Source organism: Paralichthys olivaceus, chromosome 12, assembly GCF_024713975.1.
Source record: "Paralichthys olivaceus isolate ysfri-2021 chromosome 12, ASM2471397v2, whole genome shotgun sequence".
NCBI classification, from domain to species: Eukaryota; Metazoa; Chordata; class Actinopteri; order Pleuronectiformes; family Paralichthyidae; genus Paralichthys; species Paralichthys olivaceus.
This window is the reverse complement of record NC_091104.1, coordinates 20,059,450-20,079,485: the sequence shown is the minus strand read 5'-3', so window position 1 is coordinate 20,079,485 and position 20,036 is coordinate 20,059,450. Positions and strand designations below refer to the sequence as shown.

General features: G+C 39.5%; 1 protein-coding gene across 1 annotated transcript; it reads left to right on the top strand.

Moving 5' to 3' along the window:
- Nucleotides 1–1,292: 1,292 nt before the first annotated feature.
- kcnk5a (potassium channel, subfamily K, member 5a) lies at nt 1,293–13,418 on the top strand. Its single transcript, XM_020085228.2, has 5 exons — nt 1,293–1,862; nt 9,392–9,503; nt 9,801–9,967; nt 10,067–10,235; nt 10,439–13,418. The coding sequence occupies exons 1-5, from the start codon at nt 1,677–1,679 to the stop codon at nt 11,380–11,382; spliced, it is 1,578 nt and encodes a 525-aa protein (XP_019940787.2). The 5' UTR covers nt 1,293–1,676; the 3' UTR covers nt 11,383–13,418.
- The last annotated feature ends 6,618 nt before the right edge of the window (nt 13,419–20,036 follow it).

The window sequence follows — 20,036 nt, the reverse complement described above, 5'->3', positions numbered from 1 at the left end:
GGTTCACATGTGGAGTGAATTTCCCACTTTGACATATTGAGCATATATAGGAGTGTTTTGCTGGATTGTGACATTTCTGGAAGTTATCTGCTAAAATGTAGCTTATACCCTAAACATATAAAACCTCAGATGCATTAATGTACAAGAACTCAGGAAACCTATGTGAATCTTATACAGTGGCACTGCTTAAGTCAATATTGGGCCAATTTCAAGTCTTTCAGATGTTAACAATAAACTACATCAAGAAAAATCAGTAAAGAATCAATGGGGCTGGAATTTGAGGCTGACAATCAATGGGTTTTATGCCACGAAAAGCTGATATCTGTAATCAGCTGAATATGGATCTTTATTGCATTAATTTAGACTATGATCTAATTGATTTTTTTATTGGTTTCGCAGTTCACCTGACGAGAAATTATTGTGAAAAACATGCATAAGCAGCCACTGGCATAAAAAATAATCAAACCATAAGATCACTTATTTAATTTGTTCAAAACAAACATAAACACAAACACTATTTTAAAGGTTTATTTAATATATGTGATATATTATGACTTCATGTATATATATATATAAAGTCATACATTATTTTGCATGTCTTTAATTCACTTGTGTGATCTTCAAATTGATTGGTATTGTTTACCCTGAATTCTTTATTTGTAACTTGTAACTTGTGACACAGATTGTGCTTTGAAAGGCGTTACATAAATAAAGTTTATTGTTTGGCTCAAGCAATGACTAATGTTACCTGATGGCTCGTCCTGTACACTGTGAGCTTAGCCTCTTCTTTATATTCAATCATATTCGTATTATTATTGTTTTTAGATGCTTTTATGTAAAGCACTTTGTGTTGCATTTTATAAGGAGGACATTTATTGATTTTGACTCATGCATTCCATTGAGGTTATTTTATTGAACCAATACAAGGACCTTTATGATCCGATGTCATATGCAACAATGCAACTAGAGCAAATTCCAGAAAGTGGGGAAAAGTGAAAGTTGGATCAGTTTGGGGCGAATGACAGATTCAGTTAATCTGAACTTTGTAAATATCAAACACGCACAGAGAGAGAGTGTGTTCGACCAACTTCTGCTCGGTGCTAGCACATCTGTAGTGACACAGTTAGAGAATGAGAGAGAGAGAGAGAGAGAGAGAGAGAGAGAGAGAGAGAGATAGCCTCCACTTGCTCTCTGTATTTTTTTTTTTGGGGCGGATCTCCCTCCTCTCCTCTCCACACCCCCATCCATCCTTCTCCTCCCCTGTGTGTCCCCTCTCCTCCCCCCGATCACTGTTCACTACATTAGCAGCGGCCCAGCGGTGCAGCAGCTGCACGTGGTTGAGGAGCAGTAGTCGCAGTAGTCGCAGTAGTACCAGTAGCAGCAGCAGCAGTAGTACCAGTAGTAGTGGCAGTAGTAGTCGCGCGCTCAGCCCCTCTCTACACTTGTGCAGCGCGCACGTCTCGATGCTGTCACCGTGCACTGTGCTGAACCGTCGCGCGGAGGAACAAGCACTTTTTGAATGCGCGCGCATAGAGCCGCTGTGAGAATGAGTCCCGCGTAACTCTCGGGTATTGTTGTCTCTCACCCCCTCTTCTTCCTCCTCTCTCTTCTCCTCCCTTCTCTCCTCATCCTGCGCCCTCTCTGTCTCTCCTCAGCCGAGTCATTACACTTAAAGTATGGTAGATAAAGGCCCCTTGTTGACTTCTGCCATTATTTTTTACCTGTCCATTGGGGCGGCCATTTTTCAAGTCCTGGAGGAGCCCAATTGGGAACGGGCTGCAACGAAGTATAATACCCAGAAGGATTCAATACTGAAGGACTATCCGTGTCTGACGAAAGATGACTTGGACAGAATACTTGAGGTATGTTCTTCAACTTTACTTTTATCAACTTTCAACTGTTTTCACATTGTGCTGCACTTAGACTTTTAATTTGAAAGGGATGACACGAGGGCTTAATGGGCCTCAGCTGGTTCGTTTCTTACTCTCACTACACACACACACACACACACACACACACACACACACACACACACACAGAGGAATGAGGTGTTGTCAGTCCACTGTTCATCTTTGTGGGTCAACAAACACACACACACACACTTGTCTCCTATAGTCTCCCAGTCTGCCACAGATATGATCCCTCCTGTTATCTCTGGTGCATGAGGCCTGACTGTGTTCATAGTTAATGCAGATAATTATTTTATTACCCGGGTGATTGTGTGTGTGGAGCAGTGGTCCTGATAACCAGATGTGCAGGGCCAACCTGTAACCCACCACAGCGGCTGCAGACACAGTACATGGTGTTCCACTGCCAATTTCTTATCAAAATTGCATTATTGAACTAGTAGTAAATGTGGTGCCATTGACCTCATGTGGGTTTTACTGTCAGCTGACTGAACACACTATGCCACTCACTCTTGTTTCACAGGTGTTTGTCCACTTTCGATTTTCAAAATCTTGCTTTTCGAGCAAAACAAGAAGATGCAGTCGTGGAGTGGTTCTTAAATTGGGGGCCCGTGGCACACAGCCAGGGGATCTGTGAAAAGTTTCCACATTCATCTATTAAAATGATCAGGACTTTCAGTCTGTGTTGACACGGTGAAATGTTTTTTGCACATGTCCAAGATCTTTCTGTGTTGAGGTGTAAAAAAAATTGGGCCATGTAAAATTATTCCGAGGGACATACATGAGGATGTACCCAGAATGTATGGGGTCCTTGTCTGAGAAAAACTTTTTCGTACTACTACATGAAACAATCTGTCCACAACAGTGTTTTGGCTCAGTGTGAAATTTAATACCCGTCCATACTGCCTGAAAACGCATATCCCATGACCACTGGCGTACACTGAGCATGCGCATGCCGGTGTGAACAGGAAGGCATGCATGTCCCACTGGACACAGGCATTGTCGCAGATTACTCAAATAACAGCTTGTCTCCTGCACATGTAAGGTGTTGTATCACTGTTTACATGCAGAATTTAACTGCTCAACAGCTGTTGGTAAAAACAACAGGGTCAGCAACACTTTAGATTACTCATGTTGTGATTTACACTGGACGTTGAGGCTAATGCTGATTGTTTTCTTCCGGAACTCTGTCTTGTGTTAGGAGCCTGACAAATCAATGAAAGATACGTTGTGTGACCAAAACGACCAGCAAGTTGTTGTGAGTGTCTACGTCATCGTTTCCTAACATCTCAGTTTCTGACTGACTTCAACTCAGCCTGTAGTTTTCACACAAACTGAAACAGGGCCAGCACACTTTCCAAACTTCTCCATATTAGTGTCTCTAAAACTCCAGAGTGTAGGTGCCAGATGTAACTCTAGCAGAGTTGATAGATTTTCAAACAAAAATGTAGTTGTATGGATGTAGCCTTATGACCAGAAACATGTCTCAACCTGTTACCCTTCTGTGGGCCCATGTCAGTATTGGGGAGTTACTATTACAACCCCCCCCCTCTCTGCCCCTCCTGCTCCCTTCACCCTCTCCTCCTCTGAAAGGGATATGTCCCTGAACCTCCCCCAACTCATGGCACCTCTCTAACAGCCAAATAGCTGCACTGGCCAAAATCTGCAGCAGGAATATAATCATTGAGAGATTTGGGAATTTTACCTCCAACAGTTTGCTGCTGCTGCAACAACAGCTGGAAGGCTCGAGGTTGAACTCTTTCAGAGGCTTCTCGACTGCAGCTGAAATATTGCTTGCTGCTCCGCTCTCCTTGTGACAAAGACCACTTAATACCATGTGTGGGGGTTTTGAAGGCATTGTCAGAAGATGATATTAAATCACTTCTTAACTCTTTCTTCACCTACACAGACAGTTGAGCTATCATGTTACTGCCGTTCTAGAAGTGCAGTCGCCCAGTATTTTTCCTCTGTTGCAGTTTGCCAGGACACCTGCTCCAAAGGCTTTTTTTTCTGCTGTCAGTATATAAAAACAGAGAAACGTGCAGTATGTTGCAATCGAGTTGGCTCATTTGTGTTAGGAGCAGTGAGTTCTATTGGGTTTCCACTGTGGAAACTATGCTCGGCTTGTTAACAATTAAAATATATAAGCTGGCTTAACAAGAGAAGGCGACTGCACGGCTGTAAAAGTTAGTCTTCTCTGTTTTTATTAACAAGGAGTTTACTATTAACTATAGGACCCTTGAAGTGGTCACACTTTAAACATTGTATTTTATGGCCCATCAATGTTGGCTCTAGAAAAGGGGTCGTAAAATCTCAGTGGGGGGTTGCGAAGGTGGGGGGTGGCAGAATACATAACACATACTCCCCTAAACTACACTTGTATGTATGTAAATCTCTATTTTGTTATAAACTGTGTGAAAGAGGTGTTTATTCAGGTGTAATATGGTTTTTGAGGCGGCAGTTTTTCTAGGCCCTATACAAATTATATTGAATTGTAACCCTAGATGTCCCAAACACTTTTATTAAAACATCTGCAAATCATGAAAATGAAAAGTTGTATTAATAAACAGCCCTATATTTATTTAATATCGACTATGTCTGCAGCCAAATGTCCCAAGTACAAATGTAGCGTCTTTTTTTAATCAACCGGGATATTAGGGTCAGTTGTCACCTGTCACGAGTCAAACTGTAACCAGTGATGCACACTTTTCAATTAGCCTTTTTCCTCAGTGCAGCTTTTCTTGGCACTTTTTGCCTTTTGACTTTTCTGAGGAACATTGTGTTGCTTTGATTTCACTTGCGTGCATGACTACTTAAGTTGCTCCAGTATTCCCCCTGCACATGACTGGAAGATCACGTTTCTGTGGTCAAATAAGATGCTTGCAAATGCTGTTTATCAACACACGCTTAAAGGGTACAAGGCCTCTGGTCAGAATGGAAAGCGCAAATGAATGAAGTGATACACTGTTTCGGGGGATCTTTAACTTTGTCATGTGTCGAGGTTGCCGTGGTGCTGGTTAGAAATGGTTAAGACTTTCCTCCTCTTTTTTAAAAGCATAAGAAAATTAAGTTAAGGAAGGTAGCAGTGGATGTTAACATCACGAGTTTAGAATTCAAGGCTATTTAATAAGCAAGACACAAATAACTTTGTTGACCTCAGTGATTAGTTATATTTTACTCCACAGTTGACTGTGTGTACTTTTCATTAACCTAGTTAAGCAGAAAATTTGCAACAAACTAAAAATTTGAGTGTGACCAAATGTTACTCATACTCATCAAAGAATTAGGAGAATTAACATGTTTGGCGTTATTGCTTTCAGATCTGTTAATGGTATGACATCTGTTAACCAGATGTGATATAAAAATGGTTTTGGCTTTCTTAGGATTTTACAGCTCATCCATTTATCTTTACCAAATACAGAAAAGCTGTAAAACGGATACAATTTGTCTGTACTTTGTCTTAAAGGTTCAGTGTGTAGAATTTAGTGGCGTATTTGCATGTTTCTGAATTGCTGAATACCCCTCACCTCAACCTCCCCTTCCAAACATGAAAAATACATGTGGCAGCCTTCAATTTTCATCAAAACTCAAAAGATGTTTAGTTTGTCCAGTCTGGACTACTGTAAAAAAACATGGCGGCCTCTGTAGAGAGGACCCCTCCCGATGTAAATATAAAGTATTTAAATATAAAGGGCCCATTCTAGGGTAAAGAGACAACAATTCATACAATTAGATTAACTAGACTAGTGAAAACATCACTAGGATTATTTTGTTTTCAATTTCAGCCAATAGATCCCTTTCACCTAAATCTTACACACTGAACCTTTAATGAATGTTATTTTTGAAGACTTGATTGGTTTATTTTAAAATAAACTCTATCCCTGCACCTTTCTAGATTTTCCACCACCCCTCACGCTCTGTGTTGGATCTGTTGATTGTTGCACTGCTGACAGTAAAATGTCATTTTATTTCTAGGAGCCATCCACCTCCATATCAGAAATCAATATGGAATGACATGGACGAGCTGGAGTGACTTCATTGTTTGGAAGTCGGTCAATCCTGCTCACGAGCAGCTGTTGCCTGTTTGCTAGAAGTGGAAAAATACCTCAGAGCTGGAGTGGTGTGCTGCACCGCCAGCTGTGCTGATAACAGTTTGACACTGTGGTTTATGCTGTTCTCTGGTTATCAGAATGTGGCAGTGCTAACTGCTAACTGCTTAGTCTGCAGTTTTGCTATTGTTTCACTTCCCTAGAATTTAGAGGGAGTGTTTCACTAGAGGAATCTGTGTGGCACACGCTCTGGTTTAGTTTGTGCACCATATTGTTGCTTTTAGTTTGAATTTAATTCAACTTCATGTATTTCATAGCAACCAATTTTCACAGCTTTGTGCAATCCTCAGCTTACAACAGTGGCAACGTTTGTCTATAGTTTTCTTTTTCACTGAAGGTTCACAATTATTATTTTGTCTCAGAAAATATAACATCACAAAGAAAAATCTCCGAGGTCTTGCTGGAATTTCTGTTTCCACTCTGGCACTGTCCTCTCTCTCTTCTATTTATTGCAACTTCCAGCTGACAGCATCACATTTTTAGCAAACTTTGTGTTTTTAATGTCATGTGACATTACCACCAACTGATATAGTAAAGTTTAATAATCCCAAAATATTTATTTGATAGGAAAAGAGCACATTAATAAACATTGGTGTTAAATATGTACATATGCTGGAGTGTGCAAGCATGCCACATTTATATTCGGCAGGTAAAAGAACACCAGAGACTGACACATTACAAGTAACCAGTACAAATGTTACACATTGTTATCACTATTCTGGTTTGCCATTAATCTTGAAAGTATGTAGGAGTTTCCCTTTTGGCGTTCAACATTTACTCCCCCTTACAGTCAGAACAGTCTGTACAATTGTGGTGTATAAAATGGCACCATACAGTCCCATTTAGTAGTGGCACTAAAGTGCAAATTTCAATTTTTAAAAAGATGTAGTGCTTGTAGAAGTTCATCATCAGTGAGCTCAGAAAGTCTTTGTGCCTGTGGTTTCATTTTATTTGGCACATCTTCACATATCCCCCCCCCCCCCCCTTCGTTCCATTTGTCATGCTCTGGTTGTCCCTCCTGGCACAGTGCTACTTCGCTAAAAAAATAATTCTGAGAGATTTATATCTGCAGAATTTATTCACAGAAATTGCTGATTTTATTTGTTGTTTTTTCACGTTTTTGAATTTTTATTTTCCAGAACTAACTTTGACATTAAGAAGAAAAATGAAGACACATCAAATGGAGGTTTAATCTGTGGTTTAAACTGTAGGCAATTCTTTAACTCTTTATTGTGCATATTTTATGAATTGTCCAGCAAACTTTTATCCATGTTGGTAGCTGGGGTTTGAAGTGTCTAGATTTTTAAAAAAGCTAGTAATGCAACTTCCTCCTGAGCTGGTTTGTGCTCAATTTAACACTCTTTGTGGTCGTAATGAAAATTAACTGCTTCTCATTCCCATGTTCTGTAGGTTAAAATCAAGTTAGTTTAATGAATGTTTAAAAAATGCATCAGCATGTTAACATTTAACCTCCATAGTCTACCTTTAGTTTCAGAGGTCAAATTCTCTGTCCTCTTTTGCTTGCAATCTGTTCCCATTACATTCCTATGAGTCAGCATTTTGCATGTCTGAAATTTCAGCACATTTTATCTGGCAGACTGACCAAACATGTGCAAGAGTCGCCCTCATAGGAATCAAGTTTAGGTGCGGACTGAACACTCACAGTTCACAGTCGTGACCCACAAACGATTTAACATTTGTCACTTTTTTTTTAGGTTTTCCATACAGCAAACAAACCTCAAGCTGTTAAAACAGTCGTAACTGAGGAAGGGTGTAGGAGGGGAGGGGATTGAGATTTCATACTGGCTGCAATGGAGGAATTGCTGTATCAGAAGGTGTGTTTCCATCCAGCTGTTTTTATGACCCGTGTCATAAAAACCTGTGTGGAAATACTGTAAATTTGAAAAAAGATAATACTGCACAAAAAAAAACCACTTGGCAGAGTTAAAAAAGGGGAATGGAAACAGATTCGACAAATATATAATGACATATAGAAAAAGAGTTGCTTGAAAAGTCACTCTCAAAAACATCAGGAATGTGTGGAAGAGGAGACTGCAAGGTTCCTTGACTTACTACTGTGCTTCAGGTTTTCCTCTACTTGAGGTTTGATTGACACATCAGGGTTTCCCGCAGCGCCTTATAGTTAGGTGCAAATTTATTGGTAGAGCCAGGGGGCACTGGCCCTAACTGAAATCTGATCGTCTCCTGAAGTGTCACTGTGCTGTCAATATTCTGACAAGTAAATACAGTGGCAGTCAATATGAATATGTGGTTCCACCCAGGGGATGTAACGTGTTATTCAAAGAATGGTTCGAACAATTCCCAGTAGATCGAGACATATTTATTTTTTGTATTATCCCTTAGTTTACCCCATGTGTACAGCGATCATTACAGATGCTGTCACAAGAACTGGCAAATGTAAAAACGTACAGTTATCCACTCGGCTGAGGTTTTTCCTCTTTAATTTCCAGTCATGATTTGAACACAAACTTGCTCACCACTACTGTCATCCTAAAGCCCAGTGGAAGAGCTGTGTTGTTGCAGCAGACAAAAGAATGGCCTCCCCTTGTGCCGGTAATTACACTGTAGAACTGTCACAGACCTGTTATTATTAAAAGAGCCAAGCATCCTCTAGTACTTTAGGGCTTATGTGAATTTTGCCAACCCCTGCACATTTCACTCCCACTCCCCTCCATCACTTCTAGCACATTTGAAGAAAGAATAACTTTGGTGTGTGTGCTGGGGGGGGGGTTGTCCCAGTCCCAGCACACATGGCCAAGTGTTTGCAAATACACAAGGGACACTTCAGTTTCTGTTGTGGCCATTCGAGCACACATTTGGTCAGGAATGATTTAAGTATTTTCTGCCTCCTCTTGATTTCAACACTAAAACTTGCTTGTAAGCCGATGTATGTCATGTTCAAGGTGGTTGGAGAAAAATATCTCTTGTGGGTTCAGCACAACATGAGACTGATTATTTTGTGCATCTTTGGATCTTGGAAAAGAAAGACAAACAAGAGACGACAATCGTTGAATAACCTGGCTCTTTTTAATCCAAATTTCCATCGTATTTAAGAAATAGCTGTTTAGGGATGCAGCATTTGCCTTCCTGTTTCCATACTAAAGTAAGCATTGGTCGAAACTACCATGCCCTCGGGTTAAAGGCAACTCTCCAGGGTGCCGTGTCGTTTCAGCTCATCAGTGCCGCATGAGATGCAATCGCACGCCAGGAAGGATGTGGTGCAAGAAATTAAGCTTGCACACAACAAACTTCCTGTCTTCCTTTTGATTAATCAGATTGGAGTCTCTTATAACAGCCAATTAATGGCATATTTTTCTATCGTTTTCTCAGTTGTCGTCTTTTTCTTTTCTTCAGGTGGTGTCCGATGCTGCAGGCCAGGGGGTCACTATAACGGGCAGCAAGACTTTCAACAATTGGAATTGGCCAAATGCTGTCATCTTTGCGGCCACAGTTATCACCACGATTGGTAAGCACGTTTAGAGGTTCAGAAGTGATGCATCTAGTTCTGCTTGATAAAGGGGCTTTTTTTAAATTTTGTTTTGACAAAAGTTTTCTGAACATTCATGTGAAAAAACAATTTGGCAATGTTGCTCTAGCAGGCACAAACATGCAATGGGCTTGTCGTTTAACAATGTCTTACTTTGTTTTACATTGATAAACAATATTACACTTGAATGCTGAAGAACCTTCTCCTGAAGCCATACTAAAATGAAATGTCTGTTTATTAATGTATGTATCGCTATAACCACTTTTTTTTTTAAAGGATATGGCAACATTGCCCCCAAAACGTCAGAAGGCCGTGTATTTTGCATCTTCTATGGGCTCTTCGGTGTTCCTCTGTGTCTCACCTGGATCAGTGAGCTTGGAAAATTCTTTGGTGGCAGAGCCAAGCACTTGGGCCAATACCTGACCAAGAAAGGGTTTTCACTGGTATGTTGATGAGTTGTTTTTTTTATTTCTTGCAAACACATTTTTACCTCTGGTATAAAATGTTGACCTGAAATAACTGTTTCTCTTTTCTTTTTCCAGAGAAAGGCTCAGTTTACCTGCACAGCCATTTTTCTCCTCTGGGGCGTGCTGGTCCATTTAGTGCTTCCACCTTTTGTGTTTATGTCCCAGGAGGGTTGGTCATACATTGAAGGCTTGTACTTCTCTTTTGTCACCTTGACTACAATTGGCTTTGGAGACCTGGTAGCAGGTAAGTTAACTAATAGAAAACCTGTAAATAAAAGCAGCTTTCTTCCGATGGCGTTGAACATGTCACATTTATTTACTCAGTCATGTAATCATATTTAAATCATGCATAAATAGCAATGGAATTATAATTGATGTCTTGATTGAACCAATCAAATGATAGAAGGCTAAAACTCAAATGACTCAAAACATTTCCTTACTCTACAGGTGTGGAACCAAATAAAGATTACCCAACTCTGTACCGTTACTTTGTGGAGGTGTGGATTTATCTGGGGTTGGCCTGGCTGTCTTTGTTCTTCAACTGGAAAGTGCGGATGGTTATCGAAGCTCACAAAGCACTGAAGAAACGTCGAAAGCTGCGCAAGCTATCTTTGGACGAGCTCCGTCACTACAAAGAGTCTCACAAGGCCGCCCTTCGTCTACCACCCACTCCCAATGATGTCAACATCTTCAGCTTCCTGTCCAAGAAGCAGGAAGGCTACAACGACCTGATAAAACAGATCGGCAACAAGAAAAACAACAGAATTTCTGGCAGCGCCGGTAACACCATCGATAAAGCCAAAGACATCAACCGCTCCAAGAGTTGCAATGATGCTCCCATGTTTAACACCATCCTCAGTCTGGACCGTTCGCCTCGACAAAAGAGACGCTACAGTTTCAGTGACCGCGTCACCGTTGCCTTTTCAAAGTCCAAAAACTACCTCCTGGGCTCAGACAATGGTTTGCTGCTAACAGAAGATCAGGTGGAGGGTGACCAGGACCAAATGTACGAGAACCAACTTGATAAGGACGTCGATATTGAAAAACGAGGAGTGGGAGATTGCGGAACAGGTGGTCGAAGGATGTGGGACTCGAAAGAGTACCACCCCCTGACGTTCCAAAATGCAAACATTACTTTTATTGACGAGGAAAATTTCCTCAGCAATAACTTAGAGGAGGAGGAGGAGGAAGACGACGACGACGATGATGATGATGATTCCAAAGCAAAACTATCTGTCACGACATGTGACGAAAACATTGAAACAAATTCCAAGGAGGAGCAGAGCTCTGAATCTGAAGGCTCAGTGTTCACTAGTGACGGTTCAGAACACAGCCACTCGTATGAGACACTTGTAGAGGAATATGCAAAGGAAGAAAATACAGACTCTTAAAAACTTAAGTCAACGCAAAGTACTGTTCAGCTGCCTTTGACTTGTTTTGCATTGAAGTATATATATTCTAATGTGAGCCATTTGAATGGATATTAGATGTTGCATTGCAACTTTAGGGGGTCTGATAACGACACTGCCATGTTCAAATTTCAAATCAATGATTTCTTGAACATTCAGGTCATATTGCCTGATTGATTTTTTGAGCTTCCTGAATAACTGATGTCCAACATCTTAACTTCAGAGTATGTAACCCCATGAGTATTAACCATCTGCTCTGTTTCTGTGTTTTATGGTTTGAGAAATTATACACTACACATTTTATTGCAATGTACAAACCAATAACTATTAACATGAGCTTTTTTTTCACTCAATGGCTGATAAGGAATTATATGTGGAAATGTATTTAATTTCCTGTAGTTTCTTAAATATATATTCACCATATTGGTGTTTTAATAATATTTATTCAGATGAAGGACAAAGTAGCTTTTTATTTAAAAGAAAAACATCATGGGTTTATATGTCTCCCATTGCACAATTCCACCAAATAAGGACGGTTCAAAGTCCACTCCATTGCAGATTGTTTTAAAACCTGTGCCAAACATTTGTCCTTGAAGTAAATGTTCTACAATGGTTAATGTGCCAATCCCCATTTTTTTTTTCCCTTTTAGAATGTTTTTTTTTTTTTTTGTGAAGTCCTTTATAACTTGTTGTGTCTGTGATTGCTGTTTTTGTATGGGACAGATTTGTGACTGCACTACAGGTCATCAGTTCTGCGAAGGTCACTTGAGGAAAATTAGATACTCATCATTTCATTAAGTTTTATGGTAAAATCTTAATGATTACACCAGAGACGTGGTTCAAACTGAGGTTGTTTCGAGGGTTTTTTCGGTCCCCTTGTCGACATACTTTGCACTCACGTTTTTCTGTTGAATGTCAAGTCTGTAGCGTCTAGCTTCTTTTACCATGGCAGTACATGTGAATGAAATGACAATATTCCCATTTTCTCTCCCTATATCCTAGCAGCCTTTCATTTCATTGTGTTTGACATGTAAACGTTGGCTGGAAGCCCATCGGTGGCCACAAACACAGCTCAGCTCAGGACATGGCCTTGCTACTTGTTTGCCTTTGGGGGGCTCACACTGGCATGGATGACTGAAGGGCTGCTCATGACTGGCAGCCAAGGTTAACCTGTAACGGATCAATGGTCCTTTGACGTACTTGTTGACAACGTCAGCAGTATCGGTGCACTCAATTATTGTATAGTATTTCCCTTTTTTGTTTCACGTGAATACAACTGTACTCATGAGACCGAAATCTGATGTCCGTTGCTTTTCAGTCTTTTTTTCAGACCCTGCTAACCCACTGCCTTTTACACATCATAAACTTGCACACAAGAACTTTTAAACAGTGTTACTATCAATGGCAGTGAGTGTCAAACAAGGACATGTTTCCTCACTGATACCAGATTCAGTTGGAAATGATATTCTAAATATATTCTAATATTTGTAGATTTCTGTAAACGTGGCACAGTTTTAATGCCTAACAAAAGACTGCTACCTAGTGAAAATGTCTTAAATCCGCTGCATAGCAGAGGACGCGTAGTACAACAAAATATCTGTTGACTGTACTTTGAAGCGATTCACTGAAAAGGTGTTGTCTTTCACACTGGGTGTTTTTCTTTCGCTTCTCCCATCTCTTTTGTATGTCATTACATGGACATCGTTATTTTTGTGGTTTCCATTTCCCTCTTCTCATTTTCACTGGTTTTTCTGGGCGTCTCAGTGCTGCACTGGGATGCAGCCAAGGTACTTTATCTAGACTGACAGCATGTGTCTAGATCATTGTCTAAGAACAGGTTAGGCTGGTTAAACCCATTGTCCCTAGGTGCGTTTTCTTGTAAATGTTTCTCCATTGTGTAAAAACTCCACTATAGTTGTGTTGTAGTTTTTTTTTTTTATGATTAAATTATTCATGTTTGTATATTAATTCCAAAGAAAACTGTATATTTCATGTAAAATAAAGGTTTATTAAACTTGTTTTTGTGATCATTTTATTAATATGAATATGTAATGCATGCAATTAAGTTTATTTGTTATAGTGTCTCTCTATAGCCTTGTAAAGAAACCCTGATTGAGATAAAGATCATGATAACAAAGATATAGCATCTGCATGTTAGTGTTGTCACTGTCAGCATGCTGATGTTAGCATTTAGCTCAGAGAACCAGGAGTTGTGAAGTTTGAGAGGAGTTTATAAGGCAGGGAGGGAGGGAGGGTCTGTCGTATGATGCTCGAGAGTTGTGTAGGATCAACTATGTTTAGAGTTAAAGCCTGTGGGACTTAAAGTCAGGATATTGGCCTCTGCTGCATCTGTTTTAGCCATTCTACTGTGAGCGCAGCAACTTTATGGTCATGCTGGAGAAAGCTGGAAAAAGACTTTGTTATATTGGAGCAGATCCAATTTTGGGAAAATCTCTTATTTTATATAATCAAATGTATAAAACAAGTGTTACCCCCGATATGCACTAGTTAGATTTTTTTTAGTAAAATGTGAGATTATTTAAGAGTAATAAAATTGTATTCTGTGTTTTTGTTGCACTGTCAAAATTTGGGTTGCTTTGGCTGCTGGTTTCATGTAAATATTCCTAACTTAAATATAGTCCTCACTCAGTTTACGTAGTAAATGAACTTGTTACCCTAGTGACACCTGGCATTGCTCATTATGCACACACCCTTCAAGGTCATGCTGTCAGGAAAGTAAACAGCACTGGAGAAGAACACACACAGACCTGGATATAACAAATACACTGCAAACAGAATAATGACGGATATTTACAAACAGAGTGAGTTCCCATAATATGTGTCTGGGTTTTACCTCAGCAGATGCTCAGTTAGCGCCTGGAACAAAGGTAGACTTTAATGTGGAGTCAATGGAGTTAAGGTGCTGACATTCACCAATCTGCCAATAAAACATGAGATTGGCATGCACACTAGTCAGATGTTGACTTCCCAGATTAATAATAGATTGAGACAAATTTACCTCAGAAACAAGTTGAAGTGTTTCTGGCATTTAGGAAGAAATTAACTTGGCAGCAACATGTTCTTTTCTTGTATTACTAAACTGTGTTGCTGCCTCTCAATCGGGTGTCATGTTCAGCACTGATTCACAATTTATAAATAGAGAAACGTTTGACTTGACATTTCTGCCATCAATGTTTGACTGGGATTTGTGGCGTTCCAGGACTTCGCCCCTATAAATGCTCAGTGTCGAGGCCTTAACTGATGATGGTTACTGAAGCAGACTGAAGACTTTGAAAATGTGCTGAGCCTGGTGGAAACCAGAACGTCTCCTGTTTCTGTGGGATTCCAGACGCAACTTTAATCCACCCTCATGTCTTCAAGTTCCTCACTCCAAAGTTTGATCCTTTATGTAAAGGAGATTATGAGGCTGTTGTTTAATTCTAGCATTGTAAACCTCTTTTATACTGTTTGGGGTATTTTTGTATGTCACGATTCATCCTTAAATGTAAATTTCAGTACATCTCTATATTCAGAAATAACTCTCAAACGATCAGGGCCAATCGTCCACATATAAAGAAATCTTGGGCTTATATTTCAAGATTTTGTTCATAAAATTCGATAATCCACAACAACAACAAAAAAACAGGGACCATAGTTTAAAAATCATACATTTATTCTCAAGCTCATTTACATATGGACTGTTGTTCTCCCTGGAGGATGATTTCATGTCACATGTCAAGAAAGGTCAAGGTCACTCGACATGTATACCTCAGGATGCTCTTTCTTAGAAGCTGAACACTTTTCTTGCTTTATATTTACACTTAAAGAAGTAAATAAGTCTATATTTGTCAGTAGTGACTTAGGAGATAGTGTGGGTCGCCCACTAAAGAGAACGGTTTGTAGTTTGTGACTTGTAGTGTAATTTGCTTTGAGTGGTTGAATGCCTCATCAGCTAAGTCTCATGTATAGCTTGTCTTAACCCACAGAGCTAAATAAAGTCTGCACACTTGTTTGTCTGTGTTGATTTCTTCAAATGCTCAGATTGAATATCGTACCAGCTCTGTATTAAAGTGCCTCAGCTGAGAATCATCTTCTCTCGCGTCTGAATTAAACCTTCAACACTGAGAAGAAACTTCTCCAACAATTCCTTGAAGAATTCTGACCATCAACATCTTAACATATGATTTAGGTTAAGAAATCTTCTCAATACAAACCATAGACTGTACATTGAGATTAACAAAATGGAAACACAATGTGTTGATCGCCCCCTGGTGGCTAGTTGCAGTACAGGTCAGAAACCTGCCTTATGTAGATGGGATGGGACATTGGCCAATTACAAAAGTCCAAATGTTATTTTTTTCTGGTAAGTTTGTTTTGAATGACTTATTTTATTGATACAAAAATCAGGGTCATAAATCACAATCGACGGCTGCACCTGACCAACATCATTATGTCATCAGTCCAAGATGGCAGCCCCCGTACCCTAGATATTTTGGCAACATGTTTGTACATTTGGAGGAAGTAGAGACACGGCATCCGTTTTTACACTGACAAAAAATAATGGCTACCAACTACAAAGAATCATTTCAATTGATAGTGTAAATAAATGTTTTAATTTTTTTAAATTTTAATAATCTATGTGTTACCAAGTGAAGTCCTTTTTGAGTTGGTCCAACATGTTCTTATTTCAGTCTATATTCAGTCTATGTTCCAGACTGTGTCATTATGGTTGGATCAGATTTTATTGGCAAGAGCTTGGCAACAGAAGTATATGTTTACAACTGCAACAAGATTCTGAGTGAAATAAAGTTGAATCCTAATTGGTCCATGGGTATATGTATCAAGTTACCAAAGATATATTAACTGTATTTATGTAGCACTCTTACTTGCTGCACTTTTACTGTTTTTTCCATTCATACACTATCGGCACAGCCGTCAGGGGAAACTTTGACGTTTGGTATCTTTCCAATCACACTTCGGCATGTGGACAGAGGGACCCAGGTATCAAACCCCCGACCTTCTGGTTACCACAGCCACAGCCAAACCAGTGAAAAACCATCAAAAACGCCAGTACCGAAATCCTTCAAAATCTAACTGAAATCTTCGGATTAGATCAGTCAAAACTATGTGATCTCTGGCAGAAAACTCAAAACAAGAAGCTTCCAGGGCCTTTAGGATTCTAAAATTAGGAAACAGCAAAGTATGCTGGGCCTTTTCGGGACTTTTACTGCAATCCCAGTTGCTGTAGCTTTGAAAATTACTTTGCCTTCGGGCACATGATGTTCCTTTGAAAGTTTTAATAAGCCATGAAATGTGTCTGAAATAACAGCTTCATTAAAGCTGCGACCACAGAAAGTTGGTCAAATTTAAAAAAAAGAAGAAATCACACAAGGGCTCCAATAGACTGTAAACTTTGAAGCAGTCGTAAAGTGTCTTCTATGTGAGGAAGGTTTTATATTTGCGGATTATCTCTATGACTTACAGGAGGTGCTATGTGCCAAGCGTCACATTGAACAATGGACAAGGTGGCACATAAGACTCGTCCCCCTCATAAAAGAGACATTACTATATGAATGTCCTTGTTGTCATCAGAATAACTGGGATTTGAAAGAGGCCTCGGGACAGTGGATATGCACTGTCTCTCTGTGATGAGCATCAAAAGGATGATTCTGAGCCAGTGTTGTCTGCTGGTCAGCTAAAAAGGGAGATACAGTATAGACTTGTTTCATGGGTGTGAATGCCCTCATACATATGTCATAATGATCACATTCAAAAAGAGAATAAGGGAGTCTTACGTCTTAACTTTAACAATTCACACATTTTACAGCCACTGCAGCAGTTATGATCTATGTGTAGTGTCAGGGGGATTTTAAGAGCAAGAATAGATGAGGATAAAGAGGTCAGGAGATAATATGGCTCCTCATGATTTGTTAATAAGATCTGGACACAAAACCACATTTCTATGTCTTTGGTGCAATATTTCATTGTGTCCTTTTGTGCAATAAACCAGAACTTCACAGCCTATATTTATATTTTTTGAATTTATTTGATATTATATATTTTTTTGTCTTTGTTTACGTGATATTTTTTGTATTCATTCATCATTTTTTGCAGCTCTTTCAATCTTTTAAAAAATAAATCTTAAATAAAAGCTGAGTCAACAATTCCAGTGTAGCTGCACTGTCTTGTACCCGTTAAATGTCATTAAACATCTATCTATCTTCAACCTGAATTTTAACAGAAGCATTAACTGGTCACATTTTGTTTTACAGAACTCTGAGTAACTTCCACGACAGGCAGAGTCCAGAGGACAGATTTTATTTGTCACAGCTCACACAGTTACGACTGTTAAGAGTTTGACCTTTGGATCTGTATTACCTTTTTAAAGTGAATCATAAAGTCATATAAAACCAGAAAACTAAGAGAATGCACATATTCTGATTGCAACAGATAAATAAAAAATTGTGAAAGATGCATATTTATATATGATTTCAAAATAAATCAACAATGTGATCATGTAAAATATGCAAAGGGTCAGTGCATCTGAAAAGCAGAATGGAAAATGGTCCTCTACTTTGATTGGTTTGATTTTTATCTTCAATAAATTCTCTAATCTCTTCCTTATATAAGTGTATGACAGGAATCCTAATGTTGCACTTCAGGTGACCTGCAGGGTTGTTGAGCCTGTGTGGGCTTGTGTCTGAACATTATTTATTTGGAGAGTCCGAGTTATGTAGTAGTCCTGAAACCAGTGAGCGCACCGACCTTCCTTTTTCACACTGCACTACTTCCTCCCAAGTTTGTGTCCAAGATGTCGAGTGTACTTGTGAAGAGATTACAGCGAGGCAGTGTTCAGGGCTGGTGGGCAAACACACTTAAACTCAGAATCTACAGAAACCAAATCATTTTAAAGTCAATATTGTGTCTTACGTGGCAATAAATGATAAAGACATTTCTCTTGCTGGTTTCATTTATTTTATTTCCACCATATGAAACTCAGGGGTGTGCTAAGTTTCCTTGACTGGCTATCAAGAACAACATCTTGACCTTGAATACCTGCAGCACAAAACAATCTTCAAACTGCCCAAGGTCTTAAAGCGGTGACTTAAACTCTGTGTGCATGAATAAATCACTCCCATCTCTCTTAGTGCATCCACAACATTTCCATTCTGGGACAGAACAATGTCAGCAACTTGTCAACAAAGGAATAGGGGGAACCAGATGGAGAGTAGTTTGTGTGGCCTGTGAAACGGCCGACGTAACAACACCTCAATGAGCAACAGTCCAGGATGGGGAAATGTGACAGGGCCCAAGGTCCTCTTTGACACCCAATTGTTTCCTGAGTTTCTGTGTCCGGCCTTCCGAATCGGAAACTGTTGGGCAACCCCCGAAGGTGAGTTTGTATTTGTGTGTTTACAGTAAGTGTGTGTATGTGTGTACACACACTTACTGTGTGGGAGCGAGGTGGGATTGTTAGTGAAGAAGCAGGAAGTACACTTGCAGCATGCCTGTTGCTTTTTAAAAAGCGTGTAGGAAAGGAAGGGGAAAAGATACTGAGCTGCGTCGAACAATGCAGTAAACTGCTACTCATGTTGACCTCAGCCATTACAGATTGTTCACACAGGAAAGAAAATAGTAACCCTGACCTTTGACCTCACCAGACTCCGGCCAATACAACACTTTCTGAGGGGTCAAGAGAGTCCGAGAACCACATGATGCTTTCAAAGAACTGTTGTTTGTGCTCTGGGAACATTTTCACTTAAATTTTTATGTCATGATCTCCAATGAATCACCTGTTGTATCCAGGGCAACAAGAAAATATCAAATAGTGTATTGCCTTTTTAAAGCAGCCAGGCAGCCAGTAAGTTGCACCAAATCAATTAAAGGAAAAATCACCACTAAAACGCACTCTGTTGCTGAGGGCATATTTAGTTTTTGCCAATCATGAATAAACATAGCATTGCATTCAGATTCTTCCAGCACATAAAGATCATAAATAACATAGATATTGTATTAATCCCTATGGAAAACAAAAGAAAATGCAAAGCACTCACAGGACTCAAAACAAACTATGACCAAACTCCAAGGCAAATACCACAGAGGGAAATACAGTGAAGAACTTCCACAGAAGAAGTTATGTAGGGTCATTATGTAATACGTTTTACAAGTCTATGTGTGAGATGTCATGACCTAGATAACATATTTGTGTTATGTGCTCATGAAATCAATCGGTTTCATAACCTATGTTAAAATATTGCATTCATGCAGTGTATCCTTGAACCCATTTGCAGTAAGACAATAACAAAAATGTATGTGATTGATTAGAAAACTCATATTTGTTTTCCAAATCTTAATCGAGCAACAACCAAAATAGTTAAATGAATGCACTTTGTATGAATGAGTTTGGAGTTTGACTTAGCGTTGCAGGTAATACTTCAGTGAGCTTAACCTACAAAGACAAACAGCAAAATGTTCTTGTGTTGGAACCATCGGTTGGAACAGAACACTGAAGATGAGGAGTGGTGGAAAAACACATCTGAGAGGAAGAGGAGGCCTTCCACTTCCAAATGTTTCTCTACCGCCACCTAGCGAAACAACTATACCAGTACACTTTTTCAAATGACTACTTTTCTAAA

Bases quoted from the DNA above. Each gene is read 5' to 3' on its own strand.
- kcnk5a (XM_020085228.2), top strand. From the start codon at position 1,677: ATGGTAGATAAAGGCCCCTTGTTGACTTCTGCCATTATTTTTTACCTG. The intron at 9,504-9,800 runs GTAAGCACGTTT...TTTTTTTTAAAG, and splicing joins CACAGTTATCACCACGATTG to GATATGGCAACATTGCCCCC. The intron at 10,236-10,438 runs GTAAGTTAACTA...CTTACTCTACAG, and splicing joins CTTTGGAGACCTGGTAGCAG to GTGTGGAACCAAATAAAGAT.